The 20,901-nt window shown below is 43.7% G+C and overlaps 1 protein-coding gene across 2 annotated transcripts; it reads left to right on the plus strand.

Annotated features, from left to right (window-relative positions):
* The first annotated feature begins 8,385 nt into the window (after positions 1-8,385).
* Positions 8,386-20,610, plus strand: arpp21 (cAMP-regulated phosphoprotein, 21). 2 transcript variants are annotated; one of them, XM_072447512.1, is made up of 20 exons: positions 8,386-8,508; positions 12,226-12,363; positions 12,658-12,799; positions 12,897-12,935; positions 13,035-13,094; positions 13,175-13,271; positions 13,432-13,570; positions 16,327-16,464; positions 16,562-16,661; positions 16,769-16,888; positions 16,965-16,999; positions 17,092-17,148; positions 17,397-17,581; positions 18,040-18,180; positions 18,537-18,646; positions 18,738-18,815; positions 18,910-19,074; positions 19,405-19,507; positions 20,001-20,101; positions 20,186-20,610. In XM_072447512.1, exons 3-20 carry the CDS (start codon positions 12,659-12,661, stop codon positions 20,327-20,329), a joined length of 1,953 nt encoding a protein of 650 aa, XP_072303613.1. In that variant the 5' UTR covers positions 8,386-8,508; positions 12,226-12,363; position 12,658; the 3' UTR covers positions 20,330-20,610. The 2 variants fall into 2 exon arrangements, with proteins under 2 accessions (XP_072303613.1, XP_072303612.1); XM_072447511.1 differs by lacking the exon at positions 8,386-8,508 and adding an exon at positions 8,532-8,583.
* Positions 20,611-20,901: the final 291 nt, after the last annotated feature.

Genomic DNA, 20,901 nt, shown 5'->3' on the forward strand with positions numbered 1-20,901 from the left:
GCTAAGACAGAGGCCTGGCACTGTAACCTGTGTGGGTGAGGGTATGTGCGAGAGTGGGAGGATGAAACGCTCTTATACAACACAGGCAAATACGCGTTTTTATTTTTTGTGTTTCCTTTTTAGATACTTATTTCCTCTGTCACGTTCCGCTTCTATAATTGTGTCCATTTGAGGGTGAGAGAGCGCGTGGGCGTCTTCTTTGCGTGAGCTTGTGGGTGCTGCGTGCCAGCGCGCGGGACACAGCGGCCACACGAGATGATGAGTGCAATTCAAGTACGATAGTATCTGGTGTGGGAATGACAGGAGAGCGGTGAGAGCGCGAGGGGACAGAGCGGCCTGTGCGTGTGCGTGTGCCTGTGCGTGTGCCTGTGCGTGTGCCTGTGCGTGTGCGTGTGCGTGTGCGCTCTCTGCTGGGAAGGAGACGCACGTCACCGCTGCCACCTGCTTCACTAGGACAAAGGCCAAGCGCGCGCCCAAGCATGCATATGCTGACAGTCAGAGTAGAGGTCAAAGCAATCTCTTTACATAGCATTAATGATATGATTTACTTAACCTTCTTGAGCTAAAACTATCCATGGCCCGCTGCTCCTGTCATGGACGCGCCTCTGCTGCCCCTGTGCCCAGAGCTCTCCTTTCATCTTCCCGTCTCTGAGTCATCACACGCGGGTGAGAGGTCTGAGGAAAACAAGCTGCCAGAGTTGGACAAGCCATAACAATGCAGCACCTGTCAGCGCGTGTATATTTGTGTGTATACTATGCGAGTACATGCGCGCACAGCTGTCCGGGCGCGTCTGTCATTGTGAGAAAATACGAATATTTCCAAGTCTTACTGTAAATACAAAGGTACAAGGGCTTTTTCTGTGAGACGTTGCGCGGTCGCGGTATTGAGCGCCTGTCTACGGCAGGAAATGAGATGTTGGGTCTGTGCACCTGCGTGACCCCAACTCTGAGATCTCCTCTAATGATCGGAGCTGTGGTGCCCCCCTCGCTCTTCAACACGCTCCTCACACACCCCAACCTGATCAATAGCGCACCCATCACCAGCCCGCGCCGTGAGGACAACAGATGCTTCCTGTGCGCGCTTAAGTTCAAGTAATGAGCGCACCTGCAGAGGTCTCTGCTCCCTTCTTCTTGGCAGTTTAGATAAGTGAGTTGTGCATCAGGTTGCACGCCTAAGTGCTTTGCTATTGATCCTCTTGATTCCACAAATTGGCCGCTGGACCTCGGATGTGTTTTTCATGTAAACGTTGATGTTGTCAGCGCAGTGGGAATTTGAGGGCAGTTCACCCAGCGATAATTCAGAATTAATTAGGCTACGATGCACACGGGGGGAAGACTGAGCCCATAATAAGACATTTAAAGCAGAATGGGATCCGGTATCCAAGTGCAGGGTATCCATAGAGACCGTTGCTATGGCGTAGAGAAATCTCACCTCATTAGGAACAAATATAAATAGCCCTGCGACTCTGCTCATGGCCGCGATGCCCACGGCCGAGTGAAGGGGGCTCCGCTGTTTGCAGGTCATTGATGCCCGGGTGGGAGTCGGGAAGCGCGCAAAGAGGGTGTGATGAATGGTGGGAATGATTTAGAGAATTTGAAACGATGGAGCTGTGAAGAGCTGTGAGATCTTGGCGATGTTGGGGGAGGATATGAAGATGTAGAGGGGGCCATATTGATGCATACTTGGAAAGCACTGCAGAACTTTCATCTGTTTGTTTAGCAGATAGCATTTACAATAAGCAATGCGTTTGTAGGACTTTTGTGTGAAAGTTAAAAGGCTAAGGATTTAATTGCTGCATTGGGGAAAACGGCGTAATGAGCCAATGTGAGTGACTCCAGAAATGTGTGTGTCCCCATCTCCAAACATTTTCTTTCCACAGACTTGTACATAATGAGGGAGGGGAGGAGAGAACAGGACAGCCGAGGTGGCAGGATGGTTTTGTGGGAGGAAAGCTCTATGTGGGGGATTGTGAGCACAGTTGACAGGTAAGTGCAGAGAAGACAGATGGGGAGCAAAGAGAAAACTCCACACATCCTCCACTGATTGCATCAACAGGTCTCAGCCCTCCAGGTATGCTGCAGTGCACCACCGAACCACACAGTTCAGTCTGACCATCCCAGTGTCCTTCATCTCTGGGATTACAGTGGCTTTCAGGAGGCTTTCTCCCAGTTTAATGTCATATTTAACAGGTGACAATGGCCTCTATGAGTGAAATGAATATCCAAACAGAAAGTCACTTCTTGAAGCTATTTTAATTTCCCCTTAGTTATGAATAAAGTAGTATATAGTCAAAGTGTTGAGAAAATACTGTATATTGGTGTATATTGATATATTGGTAAAAACATCTACATTTCCACAGTTGAAGGCTAATTATACGCTATATTCTGACCTACCTTGCAATCCTATGTTCCTTTTACCTCCCAAAGAAGGTTATATTTTGGTTTGTGTTTGTTTTCTTGTTTCACATTCATAAAAAAAAATTGAATTCTGTCGGTGAAGGGTTTTGTTAGCTGGCTGGTATTTACTTTTGTATCAATTGAGCTAACACCACCCGTAAACAAAAACATAGTATTTCTTTTGGTTGACTTTTCAGATATAGTGCACAGGGGCTTTGTGGCTCAGTAGATACATGTACTCCTTCTAAACAAAACCATTTGTGTCCAGAATATGACAGTATTGCCCGATTTTTGAAGATGACCTAACTCCTCAGTGGCGTCTAATTCACATTGTTTAAGTCAATTTAGCACGGGTAAACCCAGCAGCCACTCTATTATTTGCTTCCCTTGTTTAAAACGGCGTGTATTGAGTTTCAAACCTTAAACAAGCCAGTCAGCCTAATAATCCATTTGCTTGAGTGAGTGTCCTCGTATTAGTGACCACCAAGTCTTTTTTTTCAGACAAAACGATGGCTCAATTTATGAGTCTCCCTTCCTAAATGCAAATAAACCTCAAAAGCTTGTCGCGCCGTTCAGTTCTTCAAAGCTAAATGGATTTCTCTGTCTTTAGTTGTAAGCAGTGTGTTTTCAACTTCGTAACAAAGGCATCTGTGACTGAGGAGATGAAAACGCGCGGCAGCTGATGAAGATGGCGAAGGGTTCAGACGCGCGCCAGTGTGGGCTTTAATTGAGGAGATTGTTTGATTCCTTTCTCTCTGCATGTCTCTCTCTCTCTCTGTAGACCTGTCAAACTCGCCATAGCAGGAAAAAACAACCTGCGTATAGATAAATATAAGGTGAACTGATAGCCGGGGGAGAATGGCAACGGAAAAGGCAGCGTTTAGAAGGAAAAAGGAGCAGTTTATTTAACACCCACTGCCTGTAGAGACATATGCAGAGACAGGCAGAGGAGGGGAGAGTCTGTCAAACATCCGTTATAGACCACAAACCCACACAGACATCACTCCACTGAACACTTACACCTTTTGCACCTTCATGCGTCCTCTGATTCTCTTCATTGTTCTCACATTTTCAACACGCTATGGACATTTGCTGGGATCTCTGAATGCCTGCGTTTATATCCACAAATATATATCCATAGTGACGCATTGCCACTGATCTGAAAATAAACTCTTTTTCTTTTTCCTCCCCCCTTCATACCAATGCATTCTCCTTTCCTCGCTGTTCAGCTCATAGCCCACCCCAAATTAACCACACTATTATTCCTCTCTGCACTCATAGTTTGGTAATTCTGACTTGCTGACGCACCGCATCTAAATTCATCATTCATCTCTCTCCAGGGGGTTGCACCACAGCTTTGTAGACTTTCAGGTGCCCCTCCAGTCAACAGCATTGGGAGTTAGCAAGAGGATATGGATAATGGACTCGGTATCTGCCGCACATAGGAAAATCAATCACTCCCTGGCACTTCTAATTAGGATGGTAATTTTGTGTGAAATCATTTATAGTGTCCCAAATCCTAAATCACTTTAGAGTTTTGTAAGCAAATTCTCAAACTGCAGTGACTTGCCCGAATCCAGCCAATGAGAATTGCCGGATATATTTCTAATGTAAACCCTGTTGTGATGCAGACTTGACTGTGCTCTATTTTAGGGATATCTTACACAATGACCACATCAAACCAGCATGGTTGTTACAGCCTACTGTTCCCAGTGTAAAAAGACTATGGTGTGGTTTTGTATGGGTCATAATTATACAGTATCAAGTGCGGCACTCTTAATTAGGATTTATGTGTCCTCAAAGAAAAGGCCTGCACTACTGGTCTCGTGAAGAAGCAAATGAGGAGGCTATTTGTCTGTTTCGTGTCTGTAGCTGTCTAGTCACCAGGCCACATGCTCCATCATAGTTTAAATATTCATAGGCAGTCCACTGAATATTCATGACGAGCACATTAATATGTATAAGCCTCACTTGTTGAGGTGTCATTCGATCTCTTGTACACACTTGCACACGCTGACGTCGGCGCTCGCTGATCAAAGCAGATAGCTATGTCCACATGAGTAATAAGTGGCTTTGGAGTGGTGATGTAATGGTAAACAAAAACAGCTAGGCCCATGATCAAATATCACAATTATTACATTACTCTTCCAATCTAATGCATGAGAAAAATGCAGATGTATCTAATTTTCATCCCCAGGAATACATTTTATAATTGCTTGTGGTCAGAAACCACAATGTGCATCTTGTTCAATGGAAGCATTGGGCAAGCTTGAAGCAGGTGTAATTGACTGAAAGAAGTCTAAAAATAATATGACGTAGTATAACATCATTTCTGTGAACTAACAATTGTGGAAATACTGTAATATTACAATAAGAGCATGAACTTTTAAATGTAATAGGAGGATCTCTTAGTAGTTGCTCTTGATATTTTAGAACATGAATTTTAAAAACACCGTAATATTTCACTTCAAGTCAGCTAAAAACCTTTTTATTCAGTCTGGCCTTTTAATTACAGTTGCTTTGGGGACTGATATGACTGTATATTGTTGTATGTATATTGCTCCCAAAGTTTTTTTGTGTATTTATTATTTTATTCTGTGTATTTGTGAAGCACTACAAATAAACTGTACTTACTTACTTACTTTATAATTGTTTACATAATTTTTTCATAGTTATTTGCATCCAGACTATTGGATTTATATCCTGAAAAGGTATTGTTTCCCTCTGCTACCTTCCTGGGACCAGTATCATAACCTCGGTTCCAGTAAAGCTCTTTAAACAGACACCAGTCCAGCGCAGCGAGGAACTGATGTAACAGAATGACACACAAACAGTCAGCTGTGCACTTTCTAATGAGTTGTGTTCATGTAACAAGCCGCAGCTACACAAGCACACACACACACGCACACACACACACGCACGCACGCACGCACACACGCACGCACGCACACACACACACACGCACGCACACACGCACGCGCACACACACGCACGCGCGCACACACGCACGCGCGCGCACGCGCGCGCACGCACACGCACACACACACGCACGCACACACACGCACACACACACACACACGCACACACACGCACACACACGCACACACACACACGCGCACACGCACGCACACACACGCACACGCACGCACACGCACACACGCACAAACCTATGAGTCTGTCCTCGCCACTCACACACCAACCACACTGCTAACACGCAGCAGGTGAGCTCCGCACAGTTTTCTCTGCAGACTATGCTAATATTTTTTACATTTACAATAGATAATGGTGTCATTAAAACACCAGTAACACGCGGATGGTGTGCGTACAGTGCAGAGAAATCAGACACATGCAGAGCAATGTTTGGAGACTTTAGGTGACGCACATCCTGCCCTCACTCACCTCTGCACTTGGTGGTTTTAGTGTGCCAACAATTTGCTCATTGTTTGACATTTAAGAGTTTCATTTGGTTGTATTGCATTGGTTTTCCTTTTAGATCTGTCTATTAGATCTTTAAGTGTAGTGTTATACAGGATGGTCCAAGCAGGTCGAGCACAAAAAGACAAAGGGTGAAGCTGTGGAAAAGGGCTTTTGTCTCTACAGACTGCATTTATCATAGAGGGATCTTTTATCATGTGTAATTCTCTCTTTGAATAATGGAGTTTCTGAATTAATATGAACTGAAAATGTGTCTTGGATTAATGAAAATCTGCTCATTGCTTTACTATAATCTCCTCTAATATCTTCATTTTCTGGCTCACCATGTTGGTTGCTGCTAAAAGAGGTTTATAAAAAGGAAGTCAAAATATCATAACTTGAATGAAACAAAAGGTTCTGCCAAATCTTCTCACCATTTCAATTGACAGATTGCAATGTTCCTTCAAAAGAAAGAAAAGAAAAAGAAAACTTAGCTTGTTTTTGCTTAACTTAAAAATCAGCTGTAAGCCAAACCTTGCCTTAAGCGTTGTTCTTTAGGTTATACCTCTGAAGCTGTGCTTTGACATTTGTGTCAAACACAAACCAAATGGGCCAAATTGCTGTATCCTCATTTCAGCTTCTGTTGCTGAATTATTTTATAGACTTATAGAATTATTGTTGTTGTTGTGGGACCCTCTTCCTCCCTATAATCATGTCCTGTGGTGGCAAGTTGCTCTGTATCACAGCTGCCTTGGGGCAAATTGATAAAGAAGTGGCAGACTTCTACCTGTGGCCACACTGTCCCCAACCAGTCCCTGTTTAAAACATTCATGTAATTGGGTGAAGTGCCTTTCCTAATGACACAGTTACATAGTGGCAACGCTGGTAGAAGTAATCCTAGTAGCTTTTTGTCCATACATGAACCTCATACCAGCCCAAGTAGGAATGAGACCTTATATTCTAGATCTAGAAATGAGATGCTAGGCCTGCTTAAGATTTTTGGGTTGTATATTTAATTTAGCAAATATTTCCATCTACCACACTCACCAAGTTAACTATAGGTTAAGCTTTACTGCACACTGTACGTCCACATGAAAAATATGTGGGCCTAATGATGTAATGCATTAGTCCTGAAGTGCTCAAAAGTCAAAATTAAAGTTTGTTTTTCGGCCCATAGGGTTTATTAGACAGGACAGTGAAACGGGGATAAAAGAGAAGGGAGGACATGCAGTAAATTGTCAAAGCCGGGATTCAATCTCACATGTGTGCATGTGTGCTGCCGCCTTAACCACTCGACCACCGCACTTTCATGCATAATTAATTCAATACTGAGACTGTACTACATGATTTGATTAGACGAACTCTCTAACCACACTTCAGAATTTCAGATGGAGGGCAGAGGCCTATATACTATACCATTATGGCAGGTTCACTGTTTTTGAAAGAAATGTCCAAACTTATGACCCACAGTTGAACCATATCATTTGCCATTTTAATCTTATTAAGCATATTAAGCAAGAGTCAGATTTCCCTATTGATTACATTGTATTTTCCTCTGTGAAATATCTAATGGTAAATTCACATTTTGTAAAATCTGACCATTTTGATTAATGACTCGTTAACGTCTTGTATCATATTAAAATCTGCATCTAATTAATTTAAGCTGCCCTCATCTGTATTCAATATTATTGTCCTGTACAATGTTGTGCTGTCATCTGAAACCCAGCAATTCTGACAATACTGCTCCAGGACCAGTTCCATTTAGAACTATAGGAACTATAGGGATAGTAGAACGTAGTGCTGTTACGTGAACGCAACCTATTTTTGTGATGAAAAATTAGCACCGTTGCCATGGCAATTAAAATACAAAACACAAAATCATAATGTAAAGTCCTAAAAATGGCGCCTATAAACAGGACGCTGATGAATTGATACCAACCTGGCGTGTGCAAGTGTGTACAAGTTCCACAGTTACCATGGTGACCCAAAGCACACATTACCCGGCTTGATAAGTTTTTAGATGGTCTGAGAAGTCAGGGAAAAAAGATTTAAAGATCGCCTTTTCAGGAGCCTGTGACCAATATGACAATTTGATTTTCAATTAAAAAGGTGAGAAACGGAAAAAAAAAAAAACTGTTGGTTAAGTCTAACTAGCTTTTGGCTGTAATGTCATTTTAAACACATGCTGTACACATCGGCTCACCTGCTGCAGTCCTTTGGTCAGATTGTATTAAAATGAAGCTCAGATGAAAGTCTAACTTGAGTATCAGAGCTTCAGACAGAGCAGAGCAGGTCAGCTCCCCCCAGGGCATGTCGATGACGTCACGTGAGTGTCAATTATATTCTTTTTCTTCCGAAGGCATGAACTTTGATAAACCTTAATGATGTATTGTCAGTAAATCGAAAGCAAAAACACCCGTTCTGCCATTGATTGGAAGTGATCGTCAGTGAGACAGAATCGGGGCGGGACAGAGCGGCAGTGGGCCGGACGTGGGCGGGGCGTGGGCCTTACGTGGGCCTTCGTGGGCCGGGTCTGGTGTCGCGTGGCTCCGGGTTCAGAGCTCCTCCTGCTCCGGCGGAGACAGGCAAAAGGCGGAGGAGGAGCACCGGGCGCACAGTCAACAGCAAAGCACGAGCAGCACCGCCGTCCAGCGATACACCTGCTCTCCAACAGCCCACGGCGGGACACGCTTCACGGTGAGGACCGGGGACACGCTTCACGGTGAGGACCGGGGACACGCTTCACGGTGAGGACCGGGGACACGCTTCACGGTGAGGACCGGGGACACGGGGACACACCGAGTGCGTCTGCAGCACCGCACTGACTCTGACTCTTTCTCCACATTCTGGGACATTTACATCAGTTGCGCTCTCTTGTAATAAACTTCTAATAACACATCATAGACTTATTTCTAATCGGCGATGACGTCAGATTGTATTGGATTAACTGATTTATTTCATGTCCTCCGCGTCATTTGCTCTGCTACAAAATCACAAACTTGCACTGACGCTTCCTCCTCAGGCAACTGTAGAAGAGGAAAAGAGTAAAAGAGTAGAAGGAGTTGGCTTAAGTGGATAGTTTAGTTTTGATCTCCTTATGTTTTCAAGGGATTCGCTTGAAAAATATATAAATTATTATTGTGTGTCTGTGTGTGTCTGTGTGTGTCTGTGTGTGAGAAGAACTGCACACAAGTTTCATACCAATGACAACCGTTTGGAAGTATCAAATGAATTGTCTCAGCGGCACTACACGTTAAGGCTTTTGTGTTTAATGTATCGTAGAAATGACAGTCTTGGCTGCTGCTGCTGCTGCTGCTGCTGCTGCTGCTGCTGCTGCTGCTGCTGCTGCTGCTGCTGCTGCTGCTGCTGCTGCTGCTGCTGCTGCTGCTGCTGCTGCTGCTGCTGCTGCTGTTGATGCCCCCCAGTGTCTTTCACTACTTTAAAGGTCTTTTAGTTATGTGTTTGTGTCAGTTTGAGCACATTTTGCTGCGATCGCCTGGTTTTCCCCTCGGTCCGGACACAAGCAGCTGACAGCAGTGAAGTGCCGGAGCAGAAGGCGCCACTGCCCCGTGTAAAAATAGCCGGTGTGTCTTAAAGCCCGGGTCAAAGTAACGCGACTCGCACCGGCAGAGGGAAACTGCAGCGGCCCCGAACACCGGGACTCTTTAGTCTTCAATATGGGTCAATGTTGACACCTGTGAGAACCGCAGCCTTTTGTCTGCTTGTCGAGCCGCTGGTGTTGGTTGGCGGTACACAGGCTGCACACTGTGTGGTTTGCCTCCTTTTGGGTTCATCTACAGACCCCACAGCAGTTCCACCCACAAGTCACTTTGCAAAGAGGCTGCTCTCCCTGCTCAGGTGCTCATGACGACTCAAAGGACAATGTAACCTAAATGTGCAGCCTACTTTTGCTTTTTCTGCTCATCCTGAAAAGAATCTTGCGTGCCTTAACCAATCCTGCAGACTGAAGCTGACCTGATATATTTGTCCTGAAAGAGGAGGATGCTTGCACAGGTGGAGTAGATTTATGAGCAAAAACCTGTTAAGAAATACCCTTATAGAAAGAGCGAAAAGCAGCCAATTATAGGCTTAGGGCACAGCTTGTGTAGATTATGGATAAACAAAGCGCTGTGGCTCTGCTGTGTTTGCCTCAAGACTCAATAATAATTGTACATCAAAGATACCTGCTCTCCAGGTTTAAATCTCACTGAATCATCTCGTAATGAGCTCCAAGCTGAGGAAGGGGATACTGAAACCATCTCTGATGCAGCCTCACAATTACACTCAAAGCTTGAGTAGTCCCATTTTTGCGCCCTGCCCTTTCTTAGAAGTAGATATTTTTCTTAGAGATGGAAAAGTGTCTTCCAGAACGAGCTTCTAAAATATAGCATTTTAATAATAGTTTTGCTCAGACCTCCCCTAATTTAAGTGTTTTTACTAAGACATTGGTTGAACCAGACTTAAAGACCTAATCTTAACTTGGTTTAGTGACAATGGTCAATCATTCAAGTAGTGTTTGGACATTATCCCAGAGGCCTGCCTGGTCAGTGTGTATGAGCCAGGGAGCCTTGGCTGGAGAAGAAAGGCATCCTGGTGAGCGAGTGGCTCCGAGGCTGGGGCTTAGAGGAGAGCAGCAGATGGATGATGATGTAGCGGGTACTGGCGCTCCCTGCCTCCCGCCACCATCCGTCACGCGCTAATGATCGTGTCACACCTTCTCCCCAGGCGTCCTACCGCTTCTGCAACACTCAGCTCAAAAACTGGTAGCTTTCCTCAAATCCCCTCTTCACGGCCGTCGGCTGAAAAGCCCAGAGAACTGCAATCCACTCATTCACTAATTCTGCTCACCTTTAAGTCCCCACAGACCTCTCCTCCTGCTCTCACTGAGCCTTCATTCACCTGGTTTCTTCTGTAGTACATCTGTTTGTGCTCATTTTCTCCCCTCTCACTTATTGTGTAATTTTCTCATGGTTATTGCAGAACAGTCAACACAAAACCGAGATTGTGGTTTACCCAAAGGTAGAGAAGCTGGAGGGTCCAGCTGTTGTCCTGTGCAGCTCTGCGGTGGAGCTGGGTAGACCACAGCAATGATGGAAATCCCAGCGATGCATGTGGGGAAGTCCTGTGTTGTTGTGTGTCTGTAAACTCCTCGGGCTGCATTAGACCACCACTCTACGACACAAGCACAAACCTCCTGCTGTTTCTGCCGAACAGTGAATGTCAGCACTGAGGCAGGATGCTATTTTTTTTACTGTGCATTAAGAGGGCACAGTCTTAGGAGATTTTTACCAGCGCAAATGGCACATTTTAAAGTATGGTTGGATGTTATGACCAACATTAAACATTCGAATTAATTCACTCCAGGCCTCATGAGGTCATCCTAATTATACCATAGAAGTATGATAAAGCAATATTGAGTCATAATGATCATAATTCATTTTTCGTTAATTTTGATGGCCATTGAAAAGATATCACACTCACTTTATCTTCATTAGACAGGCATGTCATCGTCTGGCTGCCAAAAGCTATGGACCTTCTTGTAATTAACTAAAGAAGCTGTCACTGTATGATTAATCTGCTACAGTGATACACGCCATACAACACCCCCTGGCCTTTGCAAAACCACATATCACTTCATAAACAACAATTAAAGGGCTTAAATACTGTGCTGTTTTCTTTGATAGCCAGATTGCCTATCTGCCATGCTGAGATGATTCTTGAAATTGCATCTGTTGTGTTTTTTCTTGAAAAAGTCCCAGAGATACCATGGCAGCCGGGGATGTGTTATTTTTGTAAAAGTGCTGTTATCTCCAGTCAGGTGTTAAATAACCATGTTACCGAGCATCCTCCGAGCTTGTTATCAGTCCCAGGTGTTGTGGGAATAAGTGTCCCCCAGAGCCTGGTGCTATACAGCGCCCTGTGTCCCCGCTTAGCACAGTTGGCCCTTTGGACGAGACGCAGGAATGCCGCTTCCTCTCATGTGTGCGCATCTTTGGTCTCGACAAAACTCTCACTGCACAGATCAGAGCCTCAGCTTGGCATTCTGGGAATATCTTTGCTGGTGGATCGGATGATACTCCCCGCAGCTGCTGTTTCTAAGAAAAGCTCTTTGACATGCTCAAACACATACACACGCATGTGTTGCATTCATGTAAATAGACAAGTACTGCCAATAACCAGAGGCCCCCCACCCGAAATGCCCAGCCAGCAGTACATGCCGCAATACACGCTAAGCACCAATTAGCTGTAAAGCCAGGAAGCGTTTGGGAGGCCTAGACAGATTTGAACACACAAGTGCACAAATTAGCCTCTTTATGTCATTTTAAGTGACTGCAGCAGCTGGCTCATATGTTTGTCTCGTGTGCTTTACATTGACCGCTAAAGCATATCTCTATTTCTCTGCTTTTTCCCAAGCTCCAGCAAAGAGTCATCGGAGAAAGGGACGGCAGGGAGACGAGTGGCGAGGATAATTGCTTTCTGGATACCCTGTGGGAACATGGGATATATGACCTCATCATTCACCTCTGAGGGTCGCTAACAGGTCATCTACAGGTACGACTGTAATCAAGAAATGAATTGATGATTAAATTAATATCAAGAATGTCTTGTCTTTAATTTAAAAGGTCAGTACAAATGTTGTTTTTTGTTTTGTTTTACAAATAGCTTCAAAAAGTGATTGTTTTAAAAACTTAATAAAAATAAATGAAATTTAGCCTTTGCGGATCATAAGTTTCAAAACAGTAAATCTCCCATATAAGCCCTCCATCTGAAACTATGACATAATGTGTCGCTGTAACCACAACATGAATAATTACTTGCTGTTTTTGTCATTGTTTTTATTTGAAGAATGACTGAAATCCTGGACAGTTCTGATGTTGTCGTCATGACGCCATGTGCCGTCACTGAGAGGTCTTCCCCATTGCCAGTCCTCGCTTATCAACAGGACGAGGGAGAGTGTCCAAGTACATATAAGAAGCCTGACTCTAATGTAAGCCAAATGAATAAATCTCACTGGCTGTAACCAAATTACAACCTTTTCTCCACACTGCTGCTAACTTCATAACAAATTATTTCTTCCGCCACAGAAACACTGTAACCAGGTGCAACCAAAGAAAAAAGTCAAGGTAAGCTAAAGTAATTCTGCATCGCATTATTAATTGTCAGTGTATCGATTGCACATGTTTATGAATTCATAATACTGCTTACTTCTGTGCAAATTTCAGGCCAAAGGGAAGTTGATGCGGAGTGCAGCTGTTTGCGAGGAGTCGCCCCCAATCGAAGAGGTACCAACACAAAAGAGGCCACTGCACTTTCTCCAATCATAATTGTTATTACAGAATTTAGATTACTCTTCTTTTCACAGATATCCCCTGAAGAAGATATCTCTTGCAGCAATGACAGTGACAAAAGTTTGTGCAAAATGCACAATCAAGAGCCAAAGAAAAGCTTACCATCCAAAGGTGTGTGTGAAATTGATATCTCAGAAAGAATAGGGAAGAGAAAAATAAATGTAATAAACTTGAACAGCAGCGCCACTATTTAGATTTAGGCCTCCAGGGCTGTTTAATATTGCAGTTTCTTCTTTATTGCGTTGTAAGACATATTCATGTTTCTTCTCAGAGTCCAGTGCGGACTACACTGACTCCACGGGCATAGACCTGCACCAGTTCATCGTGGATACTCTAAACAGTAACCCCAGGGAGCGCATGATGCTACTTAAACTGGAGCAAGACATGATCGACTTCATCACCAGCAATAGGTCTGGATCTGTGCACCCATTGATTTTATGCTAATTTAAATGGGTTTTTCACCTCATACATCACAGTTCCGCCCATACAGCTTATTTAGCGTACTCCACATATCTGACCAGTCATGCAAATCTACCTATTAACTGGATCTGAGCCAACATGAGCCTTTTGCCAAAGCCCAATGTTTTAGACCATGTATTTGTTACAACAACTCAAACTCAAGCAGCTGGACCCATTGTAACCACTGGGTCTAGAACAATGAACATATCCTTTTAGGACGGTTGCAGAGAAAGTATGAAAAGTCATTATCTATTTGTTTTTCCCTCCGAGCTGGAACAGCCTCATAGAGCTCAACACTTCGAAGCCTGCAGTTTCTGGGAGAAAAATGTATATTAATTTTCCCATGGTATTGTGGTTCTCAAACTTTTCACACTAAATACCACTTAAAAAATATTCTTTCGAATACCACCAAACCAGGTCTAAAACACACTTTTCCAGGTCTAAACTTGAGCAAAACTAAATCAAATCCAACTTAATTTATGAAGCGCTTTTCATATGTAACTCAAAGTGCACATGCACACAAACACACACATGCACACAAAAACACACACACACATTCACACAAACACACACATGCACACAAACATGCACACAAACAAACACACACATGCACACAAACACACATATGCACACAAACACACACATGCACACAAACATGCACACAAACAAACACACACATGCACACAAACACAAACAAACACACATATGCACACAAAAACACACAAACACACACATTCACACAAACACACACATGCACACAAACACACACATGCACACAAACACACACATGCACACAAAAACACACACACACATTCTCACAAACACACACATGCACACAAACAAACGCACACAAACAAACAAACACACACAAACACACATATGCACACAAACACACACATGCACACAAACATGCACACAAACGCACACATGCACACAAACACAAACAAACACACATATGCACACAAACACACATTCACACAAACACACACATGCACACAAACACACACATGCACACAAATACACACGTGCACACAAATACACACATGCACACAAACACACACATGCACACAAACACAAACGAACACGCATATGCACATACACGCACACATGCACACACACATACACACAAACACACACATGCACACAAACACACACATGCACACAAACACACACACACACATGCACACAAACACACACATGCAAACACAAACACACACAAACACAAACAAACGCACACATGCGCACAAATACACACATGCGCACAAACAGACGCATGCGCACAAACAGACGCATGCGCACAAACAGACGCATGCGCACAAACGCACGCATGCGCACACAAACGCACGCATGCGCACACAAACGCACGCATGCGCACACAAACGCACGCATGCGCACACAAACGCACGCATGCGCACACAAACGCACACATACGCACACAAACGCACACGTGCACACACTCTAAAATACATGAAGCTGAGTACAGATGCACCAGTTGAGAAAGTGCCATGGTTGGCACCAGGAGCAGAGCGTCGCATGCAGCCACTGGACACTGATACAGGGCCCAGAGGAAAGACGGGACACCAAACCTCCACCAGGGACAATGAGCCAGGCCACAGCAGCCACAGCCGACCTCCGCTCCTGGTACAGAGGGCTCCACAGAGATCCTCAAAAGTGATAACCAATAAAAATGTGCTAACATTTCATAAATATATGAGTAGAAACTAAGAGTTCGTAGAAATAGAATAAAACTAGGACATAAATACATATAAAATAGTAAGTCTAAAATAAGTAAATAGAAAAAAATAAGCAAATAAAATAACAAATATCAATCAAGTTATGTCTAAATTACAACAGCACTATTGCTATACTAATTCTTAAGATGGACTCTAAATTCAGCAAATATTTGAACTGCAGAGGGATCTGCATTCCACCTTAAGGAGCTCATACATGTACCAAAGTTTGAGAACCACTGCCATAGCGGTTTTTCATAAGCAGATCAAATACAAATATAGGTCATTACTTGCCACATATCTGATGACCCCTGAGAAAGCTTTCAAATTTTGAATATATATATATATGTATATTTTTTTTTTCCAGAAAGTTTATAGGAACAATGAAATGGGAGGTTTACTTCACTGTTGAGCTATTCTATTCTGGGCCGAGCCCGAACTGTAGCAACTGTTTGGTACCCCGTCACCCCTGGCACAACCAGTGAAAACGCTCATGCTGAAGGCATGGATCATGCATACTTACTCCTGCTATGACAGAAATAGTCAAGCACAATGAGTGAAGCCCATTCACCCAATGTTGACAACAGCAGCATTCCTCCAAAAGCACTCGTCTTGACTGAGAATTGTACTAATTTGCACTTGTTATGCACAGCATTGGCCATGTCCAATGTGTTGCCGTCTGTTTAGTTCTTAGATAACACACACAATGAGGTGTGTTATCAGCGCCATCTTTATCAAGTTAAAAGTGCAGAATACAAAGCCCGGCAGCCCCTGAGGGCCGTTGGAGGCCGCTTGCGGCTTTAATGTTCTAATTCATTTCTTTGCAACCCTAAATATTGTTGGTTGTTTTTTACTATAAACAAAATCGTATTTTTTAATTACACTATACAGGTCCAAATATTCAACAAACTACAGCGCAATTGTGTCTCACAATTAAACTGCAATTCTCTGACCTTTTTTTTTTTTATCCCTTTCAGCCCCTTTAAGAAGTTTCCCCCCATGTCGTCCTACCACCGCATGCTGGTTCATCGGGTGGCAGCCTACTTTGGCATGGAGCACAATGTGGACCAGACCGGCAAATCTATCATAATTAACAAAACCAGCAACACGCGCATGTAAGGATTTATATTGGCTGTTTATATTAATATATATATCTTTTTTTTTTTTTTTTTTTTATTAACTAATTCGTTAGGCATTCTGGCTGTTTTACAGACCAGAGCAACGCTTTTTGGATGAAGTACAAGAAGACAAGCGAGACGAGATGAACAGATGGAGGGTTATTTTGAAGAGAGACAGTAGCTTAGATGACCAGGTCAGCCTGTTCTTTACTTTTCTGAAGCCCCAAGTCTCTCTGGACTTTCCACAATAATTAACATTGATCACGCCCTATCAGCATGTTGACCTGTTGGTTCTTCACAGATGCAGCCTCGACTTCACCCGTTACGAGAAAGGCAAAGTAAGTCAATGGAGGAGCGAGAAGAAGAATACCAAAGAGTTCGAGACCGAATTTTCAACCAATGTCCCAATGTAAACCCAGAGGTAAGGCACATATGAGGCAAATATACTATGTGGCAAAGCCAGGAGAGTTTCTAATCTGTCAGCTGTACTTTTCCAGCCACAGAGCACCCAGGAGGCCCATTCGGAAACCAGGTAACCTTACCGACAGAGTGTGCTTGTCATGCGCTTTTTCAGCTTATTATATTTAGATGAGAGCATTAATATATGTCTGTGTGCCTGTGCAGAGCTGTGGAGGAGTACAATCCATATGCAGAGACCCAGAGGAGAAGGCAGCTCTTCAGGTAGACTAGTCTGCACCTATGCACAGTCATTTATCATCTTAACCCGGTCAGCTCGCAACAGCCTCAGAGCAGCTGAATGCAGAGAGGACCTAGTTTTGTGTTATATATTTATTTTCACTGTCAATTGCCACTGTGCTAAGCCTACATTTCTGTATAATGGTCTTGTGAAATATTCTGTGCCATGTTTATTGTGGCATAGATGTCAGCAGAATAAAAATCATGATGGTAATTTTCCATGTACTCCGCAGAGGAAGCCGTGATAATTCAAGCTCCAGCTGGACTGACAGCAGCAGACAAAGCAGCTTTGACACCGACTGTCGCTATAGTAGCGACCCTCGACCTTGGAGCAGCACCGATTCAGATTCATCCTACCAGTGGTCAAGCCCCAGCACCAAACCCCAGCAAACTGCCAACAGCAGCTGGGACACACATGGTGCGTTTTTGTGAGCTCGCTTCAGAAGATAACACTCCCTTGTCTCACCTTTAAGGTGCAAATGTAGTCACTGATCACAAGACTCTCACTCTCTCATCTACGTACCTGCGTAAGAACAAGCTTATTTTTACACCCCACTTGGGATTATCACTGTGTATAAATCATGCCAGCTCCTGATTCAGTACCATCTAATTAGTGAAAAGCAGTGGAAGTCTTATGGTGTGAAAATGTAAAAACTTGATTCATGATTTTCACACCATAGCTGTAAATTTTCACACAACACCTCTAGGCCTCATCACATCAGAAAGACAGATATGCTACAGCAAAGACAGAGCGGGAATTCTGTATAAAGGCGTAAAGATATTTCCAATTTTCTGTGCAGCGTTAATAAAGATGGCTTCTTTCCGTTTTCATTTGAACATTTGTGCCATTTCCTCATCTCCGTCCTGTTCTTCCAGGCTCCATCACGCTTTTCAAACTGCCTCCCTGTGGCCAACACCCCTCGCCCCCTCCCATCATGGAGGAACTGGCTCCTAACACAAACTACATCATGGAGAACGGAATACCTCCAGGAAGCATCTTGGTCAACCCTCACACTGGTACTTCATCCTTACTGAGTATTGACTTTACTTTATCAATGGAAATATTTTAAGTTGAACCAAATCATAGTGAACTTAATCTCACTTTCAAAATGCCGTTGTGTGTATTATCAAACATTACAGCATTTAAGTAAAATAACAGTTATTTTATAGTGAGACGGGAAACATTTAAAGCAAGTAATCAAACACTCCTGAGCAAAAATGAGTTGTTAGTGAACAGTTTAAAATGGTAGATAGACTGAACCTTCATCAAAGTCACAGCTGACAGGTTTTGCATTTGTCTGTGCAGTCTTCAGTGACCAACCGTTTGGAAAAGAGTGCTTTAGCCTAACTCGTGTTAACATTATTTTCCCCAGGCCAACCTTTTCTCAACCCAGATGGGACCCCCGCGGTGTACAACCCTCCCGACAGTCAGCAGCCAATCAGGAGCCAGACGCAGCTCCGGGGCTCGCCTCCCCAACAGCAGGTACCACGGCAGAAAGTCATGTTGGATACAAAATGCTGCCAGTGTCGCATATCGCTGTGGAGTCTTATCTCTATCTCCATGCCTCGTCCAGATGCTGCAGTACTCGTCTCTCTCCTACACGTCTCCGCAGATGTTGCCTGTCACGCCGTCACAGTCCTTCTCCACCGCCGTACGTATTAAACTTTACTCATTTAAGCTTCTTGTCCGTGTTGTGCTCTTCATTGGCTTCCTACTGTGTTCTGACCCGCTTCATCCTCTCGCAGATTGAAGACGTCTCCTCTCAGTTTGCTCATGTGGCGGTGAGCTGTCAGCCGAACCCTGAAGCCCCGCCCATGTACTCTCACGGTCAGGGTTATGTCTATGCAGCTCCGCCCCTGCCCCCTCCGCCGCTTCCCAAACCGCCCAGCTACTGCCAGCCTTCACCTCAGGTACACGTCCACTCGCTTTCAAAATACAGACACACTTAGTCACTTTGAAAGTCATCGGTTTCCTATGTTGCTTTCACAACCATAGATGTAATTTTCAACATTAGAAACTTGAATGTCCACACTGTTTTAATTATTTGATCAAAACAAAGAGTTTAAACCGTGATTAAACTTTTAATCCACTAAATTCTCCCCCAAAATGTCACTTACTAATTTAATTCAATCAATGGCATTTCTAGTCCCAAATAGTATGTCGTCTTATCTCTATATCCGAGCAACACATAAGAAAGACATCATATATAATACGATTAACTTCAAATGCTTCCTCTCTAGGTGCCTCTTTATTATTACGGCCAGTACCCTACCTCGTCCCAGCACAGTTGCCGCCCTGGCTCGCCCGGCCCCCACGTTGTTAGCCAAACCACACATCCAACAGGTAAATTTAGTGCCTCTCTGATCCGCATTACATCACTGGCCTCGGAGCACAGCAGTAGAGGAGGGGGCCGTTACACTGTCAGAGATGTGGTCTCAAGGTCTCACAGTGAACCGGTCTCTTTTCCTGCTGCTTCTACTCGTCTCAGTGAAAAACTCTGACAAACATACAAGTTCATTAAAACTAAAGTATTGCTCACTTAGACCAAGCAGCACATATACCGTTCAGAGCAACTACAAATTGTCTCTTGTTGGTCTGAGTATTCACTCTATTGATTTTCCAAGTGGTTTCTCCTCCATCATTTCCTATTTCATTACTCCACTCAAATAAGGCCATTACTATTACTGAAATAAATAATTAGTTTAGCAATATAAAGTGGTATATTTTAACAGTCCACCACAGTACAAAAAAACCTCTTCACTCCACAGTTATATCTTGATAACAACTATTTTAATCTGGAGCAATTAGATGTATAAATGACTTGTTTTGTTTGCAGCTGGCTACACTCCCGCTGTAGGGGTGCAGCAGAGCTCTGGGCCCCAGACCATGATGGGGAGCTACACATCGATGGCCCCTCATCACTGTGCCCTGGTTCAGGTAAAGTTGCTATTCCATTGTTCTGTGTGAAAGAGCTCGTTATAACCAGTGTCCTGTCGTCTCAAACGCTCTGTCTCTCTGCAGGGAGGCGTGCCTGTGTCCTATCCCCAAAGTAAAGTTATGGGGACAGAGGGGGGCTACTGCTGCGTCGTGCCGCCCCACCACGGAACCTGCCACCCCCCTGCCTGCACAAACCTGAGCGCCCCGGCCTGGAGCGCGCAGTACTGATGAACGATACACACAAAGACCCTTTTTAGTCGTTCTCTCCTCCTCCCGAGGTTGCTTACAGGATTTACTGCTAACACGTAACGAGCTTGTACCAGAGAAAGACGCGCACTTACTGTACCAAAGCTTAAAGTATATTCAAGAGCTGCTCTATGGATGCATTATTTATAACCACAAATGGAGTTTTATATTGATATTAAATTATATATTGTGTTCTAAGGAAATGCACTGTGTGAATAGAATAAAGTGTTGTGGCTGAATTGACAAACCACATTTATATATCATCCTGTCTCCTGGTCTTTTGTAATTTTTTATATCTAAGTCATTTCTGTGAATGCTTTAAAAGACACGTCGTAAAACCCAAACTACTTACATGTGCCAAAGTGTACAATTTACATTATATTCACATGTTAATTTTAAATGTACACTAAGGCGACCATGTTCACTTATGAAACCTCAATGACTTCATGTTGATGTGACTATAGCGCCGCCTAACGTTCAAAAGAGGGAAGTGCAGACATGTTGCTGTTGTCCAAAAGCACATACAAGTTTATTTTATTTCCATTTGATAACAT

Source organism: Eucyclogobius newberryi, unplaced genomic scaffold (assembly GCF_026437365.1).
Source record: "Eucyclogobius newberryi isolate DKJ021-1_F unplaced genomic scaffold, fEucNew1.0.hap1 SCAF_16, whole genome shotgun sequence".
Lineage (NCBI taxonomy): Eukaryota > Metazoa > Chordata > Actinopteri > Gobiiformes > Gobiidae > Eucyclogobius > Eucyclogobius newberryi.